This window comes from Nerophis ophidion, linkage group LG12, assembly GCF_033978795.1.
Source record: "Nerophis ophidion isolate RoL-2023_Sa linkage group LG12, RoL_Noph_v1.0, whole genome shotgun sequence".
NCBI classification, from domain to species: Eukaryota; Metazoa; Chordata; class Actinopteri; order Syngnathiformes; family Syngnathidae; genus Nerophis; species Nerophis ophidion.
In genome coordinates, this window is record NC_084622.1 from 3,337,693 (window position 1) to 3,349,646 (window position 11,954).

Consider the following 11,954-nt stretch of genomic DNA (forward strand, 5'->3'; position numbering starts at 1 on the left):
GAAGCAGCAATTTTTTTTTTGCACTGAATTTTGTAAAATTAATTTTAGAACAGAACAGAATCAGCACCTCCAAGTCCAAGTCCATGGTTCTCGCCCGGAAAAGGGTGGAATGCCAACTCCGGGTTGGGGAGGAGACCCTGCCCCAAGTAGAGGAGTTCAAGTACCTAGGAGTCTTGTTCACGAGTGGGGGAAGAGTGGATCGTGAGATCGACAGGTAATGCGGACGTTGTACCGATCCGTTGTGGTGAAGAAGGAGCTGAGCCGGAAGGCAAAGCTCTCAATTTACCGGTCGATCTACGTTCCCATCCTCACCTATGGTCATGAGCTTTGGGTCATGACCGAAAGGATAAGATCACGGGTACAAGCGGCCGAAATGAGTTTCCTCCGCCGTGTGGTGAGGCTCTCCCTTAGAGATAGGGTGAGAAGCTCTGCCATCCGGGAGGAACTCAAAGTAAAGCCACATCGAGAGGAGCCAGATGAGGTGGTTTGGGCATCTGGTCAGGATGCCACCCGAACGCCTCCCTAGGGAGGTGTTTAGGGCACGTCCAACCGGTAGGAGGCCACGGGGAAGACCCAGGACACGTTGGGAAGACTATGTCTCCCGGCTGGCCTGGGAACGCCTCGGGATCCCCCGGGAAGAGCTAGACGAAGTGGCTGGGGAGAGGGAAGTCTGGGTTTCCCTGCTTAGGCTGTTGCCCCCGCGACCCGACCTCGGATAAGCGGGAGATGATGGATGGATCATTTTAGAACAATGAATTAATTTTCAATGAAATTGTCAGCATAGTTTGATGGAAAAAAAATTCAGTTTGCAAAATTCTAATGCAAAAAAATCAGTTACATAAATTCAGTTTCCAACAAAAAGTTTTGTATTACAGACACAAATTAACCTCCATTCTAGCATCTAGCGTCATGGCAAAGTATTGCAAATAAGCCTAAATGCATCTGGATGTCGATCGAGTCTTGCTATGTCATCAACCCTTGCCGTTTGCCAGCAGTGAATAAGGCAGATGCGACAAATATTTGTTTACTTTCAAGATGCAGTCGCTCTTTTAATGTATATTTTTGGTCCGTCTTTATTTAGAAGAATAACTTTTTGAAAGATAAGGTGTTTTGCGAAATATGCAAATGCTATCGCATCAGCTTGCGGTATGTAAAATGTGTTTGATTGTGTATTTTTGTTTGAATCCAGTTTTTACATAGAGTAGCAAAGGTTTGAAGTCTCACTGAACCACCAGTGTCATTGTAATGAAAAACAATATTTACGCTCATTCCTAAGATTTGTACGCCTCTCTTGGTTTCTGGTCTGCGAGCTCATTTCGCTTCAAAGGACGTACTTTGTCCTTCCTCCCTACCTGACGGATTATTGCTTGTATTCTGATATTTGGCTTCTTCTCGAAAGTGGAAAGCAGTGGTGATCAACCCAGCCTACTGCAAAGCATGCAAACTATCTGAGTACAAAAGAGGCTTAAATCTTCCTGCAAAAAGCAAATATGCGCAAAAAAATTAAGCTATGTAATGCAAAAAAAAACTATACTTTATCAAAAACAGATGTGTCAAAAGATATCAAGCATTATATGTTGATAATGTTCCCAGACATATCAAACTATTGTGCTGCAGACAAATTCCACACGACAAAACCGATCAAGACTCCCCTCGTTTTTGCTCCGGTCAGGTTGCATTTTATGATTTAACTTTGAATCTACTGCCATGTTTGTTGCTGTGGCATGCGCTTGTTTACAAGTCACATTCTTTTCCTGTCTTTATAAAAATACAACTATTGATGTCACCATTGTGCATGTCCTGAGAGTTTCATTCATGATTGTTGCCTTTGGTAAAAACTTAATTCATTTAGGTTTTGCTCATATTTGCTTTCTTTTATTTACTTAGACCTGCCTAGTTGGTGTATTTCATAAACATGTGTTAGCACGTGTTTAAGAAATACAAATAATATCAAGATAATATTTTTAAATGGGTAATAATAAACGTTGTGAGTACAGCAAAAGCCAGAAGTTTGGACACACCTTCTCATTCAAAACGCGACTGACGGTCCCAACCAGGGGCGTCACTAGACCTAATACAGTACTGGGGCACACCTGGGGCACAAATAATTCATTTGAGCGTGCAAAGCGCGCAAGCAAAAATATTTTTAGCACTTATTTATCATAAAAAATACATAAATAGTGCTTTAAACTATGAAATCATATCAGATGATGTTGTATGGATCTTTGATTAACCACCTGAAATTAACTAATGCATTTGATCTACTTGTGCACTTTTTTACTCCAGACTTCTAAACTGCTACTGGTAAAAGCAAAAAGGAAGAGCAATGAACACTCTGGACAGACATGGAAATATTACAGTAACTGTTATACAGTTGACCAGTGGTTCCCAACTGCTGGCTCCTGACATAAAAGTGGATTGTGTGTCATTTTCAGTGAGTCGCAGTCACATGTGTGCATGAAAAAAAAGAAAAGTTTAGGGAGGAAAAAAATCAAATTGTGGCAACAAAACCAGATATTTTTAGCCATTTTTCTAGTGACTATTAGTGAGTATTTTAGCAAAAGGCAAACCGACTAACAAGTTGGAGGAGGACTCAGGACAGACATGGAAATATATTTTTTAAATCTAAATGGGCAACAAAACCTGATATTTTCAGCCATCTTTCTGAAAACAAATACAGAAATGTTACTATTTTTTCTGGAAACAAAACCAGATGCTTTAGCTGTAGCCATTTTTCTGGTGACAAAACAAGATTATTTTAGTCAAAGTCACACCGATTAACAAGACAAGTCCACTGTGCTTTTTTTCTGTGAAATAAACTTGAATGATTTAAAAATTATGCTCACGACTTGATGATATGGAAAAATGTTTTTCTTCCTGAAGATAAAGCATTTGAGAAGCACTCAACTCACACATGCTTACTCCAAATCATCATTGATGCAGAAGCAGCAGACAATAACCAACATTATGTTTCATGTTGATTGGAAATTCCCCCGACAGCTCGTACAGCAAATTAATATGTTTGTCTTGATACAAGGAAGAACGTTAGCTAACTTAGCATCAACTTAAGACAATGATGTTGCCTAGCTAGCTAAGACTTCACTTACATCTCTCATTCCTCGCTTCTTCTCTGCTGCGGGCGAATAACTTTCTTAAATCCATCTAGGAGTTACAGTTTGAGTCAAATCAAAATCAAAATATTGTAATTAGCAAATTGTTGTTGGCTAACGTCGCCTACCTCACACAGTGGTTCGAATCCCCCCCCCTTCTCTCTGTCTCTCAACCGAAGTCGATCCACACGTGAATAAATTACCATATTAATTAGCCATGTGCTCACTGTTTCGTGGAATGAATACAGTAGCAATCAATTACCATACTATGTAGTATGTGCGCTGTTTTCTATGTTATGTAGACTTAAAACTCTGAAGCGTTTTTTTTTATTGGTGACATTTTTACTGGGGCACTGCAGATCAACAGTGGGGCACGTGCCCCAGTGAAATATGTCTGGCGACGCCCCTGGTCCCAACCCCATTGATAAAGCAATAAATTCCACTAATAAACCCTGATAAGGCACACTTGTGAAGTGTGACTGTAGTCACACTTCACAGTGACTACCTCTTGAAGCTCATTGAGAGTGTGCAAAGCAGTAATCAGAGCAAAGGGTGGCTATTTTGAAGAAACTACAATATAAAACATGTTTTTTTAGTTATTTCACCTTTCAATTACATAATTCCACATGTGTTCATTGATAGTGTTGATGCCTTCAGTGACAACGTACAATGTAAATAGTCATGAAAATAAAGAACAAACAATGAATGAGAAGGTGTGTCCAAATGTTTGGCATGTACTGTATATCAAACAAACTTTCAACAAAGCGTTCACTGCAAACTCATTAATTTTTTGACTCTGCTCTCTTGGACTGGAGTGTGTACTGCATGCTTTTCTCTTCATCATTTCGTAAAATTTTGCGCTCTTTTGACCTTTGTCATTACCTCTCGAGGAACTCTGAAGAAAAGTTTATTCTTTTCGGGATTTGAACGATTCGTACAGCCGAAAAGAACACAGGCAAAGGGGATTTTTTCTGTAGCGCCTAGTACCCATTGAGAAAAAGAACTGACATGACGTGACGACAGTAAAATCAAAGCAATACAATACCTCTTGGTTGACATGAATGCGCAAAACCAAGTAGAAAAGGCAAAAACACGGGCGGAGGAGGGCTATTCAAATTGAGACTAAGTGGGCTTTTGAACCTTGCCGCACTTCCTTTTGTGGCCATTTGCTGCTTGTGACTGGGTTCTAACCCAAGCACCAACCATTCCCAAAACTAATAAATGATATATTTGGGGCCTGATAGTGGGTAAAGCTAGGACACTTGACACAATGAGGAACCGGAATACGTTATGGGGGAGTTACCAGACAATTTATATCGCGCTCGCGTCGTTGTTGCATTTTCGTTGATAGTCCATCCATCCATCCATCTTCTTCCGCTTATCCGAGGTCGGGTCGCGGGGGCAACAGCCTAAGCAGGGAAACCCAGACTTCCCTTTCCCCAGCCACTTCGTCTAGCTCTTCCCGGGGGATCCCGAGGCGTTCCCAGGCCAGCCGGGAGACATAGTCTTCCCAACGTGTCCTGGGTCTTCCCCGTGGCCTCCTACCGGTTGGACGTGCCCTAAACACCTCCCTAGGGAGGCGTTCGGGTGGCATCCAGACCAGATGCCCGAACCACCTCATCTGGCTCCTCTCGATGTGGAGGAGCAGCGGCTTTACTTTGAGTTCCTCCCGGATGGCAGAGCTTCTCACCCTATCTCTAAGGGAGAGCCCCGCCACACGGCGGAGGAAACTTATTTCGGCCGCTTGTACCCGTGATCTTATCCTTTCGGTCATGACCCAAAACTCATGACCATAGGTGAGGATGGGAACGTAGATCGACCGGTAAATTGAGAGCTTTGCCTTCCGGCTCAGCTCCTTCTTCACCACAACGGATCGATACAACGTCCGCATTACTGAAGACACCGCACCGATCCGCCTGTCGATCTCACGATCCACTCTTCCCCCACTCGTGAACAAGACTCCTAGGTACTTGAACTCCTCCACTTGGGGCAGGGGCTCCTCCCCAACCCGGAGATGGCACTCCGCCCTTTTCCGGGCGAGAAGCATGGACTCAGACTTGTAGGTGCTGATTCTCATTCCGGTCGCTTCACACTCGGCTGCAAACTGATCCAGTGAGACCTGAAGATCCCGGTCAGATGAAGCCATCAGGACCACATCATCAGCAAAAAGCAGAGACCTAATCCTGCGGTCACCAAACCGGAACCCCTCAACGCCTTGACTGCGCCTAAAAATTCTGTCCATGAAAGTTATGAACAGAATGGGTGACAAAGGACAGCCTTGGCGGAGTCCAACCCTCACTGGAAACGTGTCCGACTTACTGCCAGCAATGCGGACCAAGCTCTGACACTGATCATACAGGGAACGGACCGCCACAACAAGACAGTCCGATACCCCATACTCTCTGAGCACTCCCCACAGGACTTCCCGAGGGACACGGTCGAATGCCTTCTCCAAGTCTACAAAGCACATGTAGACTGGTTGGGCAAACTCCCATGCACCCTCAAGAACCCTGCCGAGAGTATAGAGATGGTCCACAGTTCCACGACCAGGACGAAAACCACACTGTTCCTCCTGAATCCGAGGTTCGACTATCCGGCGTAGCCTCCTCTCCAGTACACCTGAATAAACCTTACCGGGAAGGCTGAGGAGTGTGATCCCACGATCACACCCTCCGGTCCCCGTTCTTAATTTTCGTTGATAGTGACATCACATATATTAAAACAAGGATACATTGCAAGTACGACATGAAAAGACAGATATGGCAGGAAACATATAGCTGTCTGTTCATAGAACTCTTAAATACTAGATTCACTTTTGACCATATATGTGTCCATAGTCGTCTTGGTTCTGAGTGGTGTTTGTTACTGGGGTATGTATTTGCCCTATGTGCAGCTTGAGCTATTTGCACTATTCTTGGTCAACATAGTTAAATAGAAAGTCATTCTATTCGTGCCATTGAGATAGAACACAGACAGGAGGATTAGCAAAGTGTAAGCTAATACATAAATTTCTTACCAGTGGCAATGAGTGTGGAGCCAGGGTACCACCCAGTTCGCCCCGTCCAGGTGGCTTGACCATTAAGCATTTTGAGCTTTTCAAACATTCCCTCGCTTCCTTCTGTTCCTATTTGCGTCTTGTCACTGGCCAAGTTCCTTAGCACTCGGTTTATAGAGGAAACCTGATAAGGAAAGAACAACCACAAATTTGCTGCATATTAATACATCAAAAATGGAATTTACATTACATCAAAATGTTAGTAATTTTGCATTCATTATAAGGTTCAACTAATGTTGTGTTCGTTTCTATAATGCTGGTAAGAAAAATTTTAGATATTCGTATTATTTACAGCTGCGGATTTAAGGAGCTTAATTTTTCATACTCATACACATTTGCACATATACAGTATGAAATTTGGTGCAAGTATTACAAGAGGCAGTGATAAATAAGCAATTTGGGGGCAGAAAAAAAACCCGATGGGGACTATGAAACCCGGTTAGCGTTCAGCAGTCTGACAGCTTCAGGTAAAAAGCTGTCTCTAGGGATTTTATTCCATATAATCCGCAGCCGCTTGCCTGTGGAGAGCGGTTAAAAGTGCTCATGGGTCTCACACTACATGTCTACTCTGCAGGAGTCGGCAAATGTTTCGACACAGTGGCCACATTGAGTAGAAGAGTATATATATATATATACATATATATATATATCCATCCATCATCCATCCATCTTCTTCCGCTTATCCGAGGTCGGGTCGCGGGGGCAACAGCCTAAGCAGGGAAACCCAGACTTCCCTTTCCCCAGCCACTTCGTCTAGCTCTTCCCGGGGGATCCCGAGGCGTTCCCAGGCCAGCCGAGAGACATAGTCTTCCCAACGTGTCCTGGGTCTTCCCCGTGGCTTCCTACCGGTTGGACGTGCCCTAAACACCTCCCTAGGGAGGCGTTCGGGTGGCATCCTGACCAGATGCCCGAACCACCTCATCTGGCTCCTCTCGATGTGGAGGAGCAGCGGCTTTACTTTGAGTTCCTCCCGGATGGCAGAGCTTCTCACCCTATCTCTAAGGGAGAGACCCGCCACACGGCGGAGGAAACTCATTTCGGCCGCTTGTACCCGTGATCTTATCCTTTCGGTCATGACCCAAAGCTCATGACCATAGGTGAGGATGGGAACGTAGATCGACCGGTAAATTGAGAGCTTTGCCTTCCGGCTCAGCTCCTTCTTCACCACAACGGATCGGTACAACGTCCGCATTACTGAAGACGCCGCACCGATCCGCCTGTCGATCTCACAATCCACTCTTCCCCCACTCGTGAACAAGACTCCTAGGTACTTGAACTCCTCCACTTGGGGCAGGGGCTCCTCCCCAACCCGGAGATGGCACTCCACCCTTTTCCGGGCGAGAACCATGGACTCGGACTTGGAGGTGCTGATTCTCATTCCGGTCGCTTCACACTCAGCTGCGAACCGATCCAGTGAGAGCTGAAAATCCCGGTCAGATGAAGGTATCAGGACCACATCATCTGCAAAAATCAGAGACCTAATCCTGCGGTCACCAAACCGGAACCCCTCAACGCCTTGACTGCGCCTAGAAATTCTGTCCATAAAAGTTATGAACAGAATCGGTGACAAAGGACAGCCTTGGCGGAGTCCAACCCTCACTGGAAATGTGTTCGACTTACTGCCAGCAATGCGGACCAAGTTCTGACACTGATCATACAGGGAGCGGACCGCCACAATAAGACAGTCCGATACCCCATACTCTCTGAGCACTCCCCACAGGACTTCCCGAGGGACACGGTCGAATGCCTTCTCCAAGTCCACAAAGCACATATAGACTGGTTGGGCAAACTCCCATGCACCCTCAAGAACCCTGCCGAGAGTATAGAGCTGGTCCACAGTTCTGCGACCAGGACGAAAACCACACTGTTCCTCCTGAATCCGAGGTTATATACATATATGTATATATGTTGTTGTTGTCTTGTCCTCCTCTTGTCCCCACATTGTTTTTAATGCTTTTTTCTAGTAAATAAATGCGATCAAAGGTCAGTCGAGTCTCTTGGGTTGCTCTATTCTGCCTATAAAGCCCTTAAAAAAACATTAAAAACCTCCATCAAGGTTGTATATACATGCTGTAAATATATCTAATGTAGTAAGAGGCACATTCATGTCATATTTGCATATTTTGATGATTTCAAGCATTCCGCGGCGCATTAAATTAAAAAACGCATCACAACGTTCACTTTTCCTTTGACAACATCACTGATTACTACTCACTGCAGACTTCCTTAGAGCCAACAAGTGAAATAAAACATCACTGACTGTACAATGTCAACTGGGATGTGAGGATGTTCATATAATCCCGTTCAGATGAAGAATGACACCAAGAAAAAAGCGGTGGAACCATGCAGATTTTTTTGTGTCTTTCTTACCATTTCCGAGTCCAAATAGGCTGTCAAAGTGTACCTCCGTGTTGCACTACATCTTCATCTTCCCACCATCAAGGTGTGAGGCATTAACTATGATCCAGAATAAACTTTCACGAGCTCAGAGGCAAGAAAGCAGCTCACCAGCCGATGATGTCAACATAACAGCATAATCTATTTACCTCTCTGTGATCACAGCGCCACTATAGTTAATCTGTCTGTGTTAGCGCTTATAATAACAATGTCACTAATACTTGGTTACTATTTAAATCACAGAATGTAAATGGAGTATTGTTTACGGTTTTTGGATGTTTTTTTCCGAGGCATTTATGATCTGCATACAAAACCGCTCATTGGCTCCATTGTAAGCATACTTTTATTTATGCTTATTTACCAATTAGAATGCACTTAAAAAAATAGAAAAATCATCCGTATTCTTGTCTCTCGCAATGATTGTGAACCATAGGCACAATTCCCAAGGAAACACTGTTCCCCTTTAAAGTGTTGCTGTTGAACATGACTGCATCATTAGTTGTAAACTATTAGATAATACAGTAGTTTACTTGAAAAAAAATTGCAATTATTTTTTTCATTTTTTTTGTTTAAGAATTGTGGACACTGGATTGTTACCTGCCAGCAGTATGTAGTTATTTCATGTTTCATGTCTTTCAAATTCATTTAAAACTGTTTAAACATCGGGATTGTACCTCGGGATACGAGTTCCCAAGCTTGCGTGTTCTTAGGAATACTACCTGTCTTTTGACTAACTGTTGTGCTTTCTTTTAAGGTCAACAATCCGGGTTATGAGCCTTCCCACCACTCGTTGGCATAGTAAATTCTCACAGTGAACACCGTAAGATTTGTTGAAGCATCTGGTCTGATTTGATAGAATTACAGTAGATTATAGCTAGGGATTGATATAACTTTGTTTTTTCAAATATGGAAAGGTCTTATTGTGGCGGTCCGTTCCCTGTACGATCCGTGCCAGAGCTTGGTCCGCATTGCCGGCAGTAAGTCGAACACATTTCCAGTGAGGGTTGGACTCCGCCAAGGCTGTCCTTTGTCACCGATTCTGTTCATAACTTTTATGGACAGAATTTCTAGGCGCAGTCAAGGCGTTGAGGGGTTCCGGTTTGGTGACCGCAGGATTAGGTCTCTGCTTTTTGCAGATGATGTGTTGGGGAGGAGACCCTGCCCCAAGTGGAGGAGTTCAAGTACCTAGGAGTCTTGTTCACAAGTGAGGGAAGAGTGGATCGTGAGATCGACAGGCGGATCGGTGCGGCGTCTTCAGTAATGCGGACGTTGTACCGATCCGTTGTGGTGAAGAAGGAGCTGAGCCGGAAGGCAAAGCTCTCAATTTACCGGTCGATCTACGTTCCCATCCTCACCTATGGTCATGAGCTTTGGGTCATGACCGAAAGGATAATATCATGGGTACAAGCGGCCGAAATGACTTTCCTCCGCCGTGTGGCGGGGCTCTCCCTTAGAGATAGGGTGAGAAGCTCTGCCATCCGGGATGAACTCAAAGTAAAGCCGCTGCTCCTCCACATCGAGAGGAGCCAGATGAGGTGGTTCGGGCATCTGGTCAGGATGCCACCCGAACGCCTCCCTAGGGAGGTGTTTAGGGCACGTCCAACCGGTAGGAGGCCACGGGGAAGACCCAGGACACCTTGGGAAGACTATGTCTCCCGGCTGGCCTGGGAGCGCCTCGGGATCCCCCGGGAAGAGCTAGACGAAGTGGCTGGGGAGAGGGAAGTCTTGGTTTCCCTACTTAGGCTGTTGCCCCCGCGACCCGACCTCGGATAAGCGGAAGATGATGGATGGATGGATGGATGGAAAGGAAAAAAGTGAGTTTGAAGGACAGTGCTGAGAATAGGTGGATGATATTAATGACATTTAACAAATACATCATCATTAAAATGGCCAAACATGTAGCTAACTAGGTGTAGTAGTCTGGTGCATTACACAATTAAAGGGGAACATTATCACCAAACCTCTGCAAGCGTCAATATATACCTTGACGTTGCAGAAAAAAGACCATGTATTTTTTTAACCGATTTCCGAACTCTAAATGGGTGAATTTTGGCGAATTAAACGCCTTTCTGTTTATCGGTCTTGTAGCAATGACGTCAGAACGTGACGTCACCGAAGTAACACACCCGCCATTTTCATTTTCAACACATTACAAACACGGGGTCTCAGCTCTGTTATTTTCTGTTTTTTCGACTATTTTTTGGACCCTTGGAGACATCATGCCTCGTCGGTGTGTTGTCGGAGGGTGTAACAACACTAACAGGGAGGGATTCAAGTTGCACCACTGGCCCGAAGATGCGAAAGTGTCTGCCGCCAGACCCCCATTGAATGTGCCAGAGTGTCTCCACATTTTACCGGCGATGCTAAGACAGACATGGCACAGAGATGTATGGATAACCTGCAGATGCATTTGCAACGATTAAGTCAACTAAATCACAAAGGTGAGTTTTGTTGATGTTATTGACTTATGTGCTAATCAGACATATTTGGTTGCAGCATGACTGCCAGCTAATTGATGCTATCATGCTACGCTAATCGATGCTAACATGCTATTTACGCTGGCTGTATGTACATTTGAAACTAGATACCTACATTTAATGCGAAACAAACACTTACCAAACGACATATTTAAGTTGCTCCAGTGTCACAAGATGCGAAAGTCCTGAACTTTTGGTCCGCACATTTTATCGGCGATGCTAATAAGGCAGCCATGCTATGGGCCACTTCATTAGGTACACCCAGGCTATGGCCGAATAGCGTCAATAGCTATTCGCTCAATAGCTTCAGTTTCTTCTTCAATTTCGTTTTCGCTATCTGCCTCCATACTCCGACCATCTGTTTCAATACATGCGTAATCTGTTGAATCGCTTAAACCGCTGAAATCCGAGTCTGAATCCAAGCTAATGTCGTAATATCTTGCTGTGGTAACCGCCATGTTGTTTGTATTGGCAGCACTGTATGACGTCACAGGGAAATGGGCAGTCGCATCGCAAATAGCGAAAATCAAGAACTTTAAAGCTTTTTTTAGGGATATTCCGGGAGGTGTAAAACTTTGAAAAAAACTTTGAAAAATAAAACAATCCACTGGGAACTGATTTTTATTGTTTTTAACCCTTTTGAAATTGTGATAATGTTCCCCTTTAAACTGCACCATACTGAAGCAGAATGAGTTGACTACGCCAGCCAAAAATGTTAAAATAACATCCAAACAGCAGACAGTTATCCATTAAATGTGGAGTAGCAGCTGGAAGCAGATACCATAATATTTTTTCCACCCTCCAAGTTAAATACTGTACATCATTATTGTATTACTTTATACAACTACCGTAGTGGTTTGTACTACATTCTATCGTATTGTTTTTAATACAATATTTGTATCTAAAAGCTTGCTT

At 44.1% G+C, this 11,954-nt stretch overlaps 1 protein-coding gene across 1 annotated transcript in view; it reads right to left on the reverse strand.

The window, feature by feature from the left end:
- The window catches only part of LOC133562895 (paired box protein Pax-6-like), a 71,326-nt gene that overhangs the window by 34,422 nt on the left and 24,950 nt on the right, over nucleotides 1–11,954 (reverse strand). Inside the window, exon 5 of the mRNA XM_061916711.1 lies at nucleotides 6,127–6,289. Within this exon, the coding sequence (XP_061772695.1) occupies nucleotides 6,127–6,289 (163 nt within the window). The remainder of the gene's footprint in view (nucleotides 1–6,126; nucleotides 6,290–11,954) is intronic.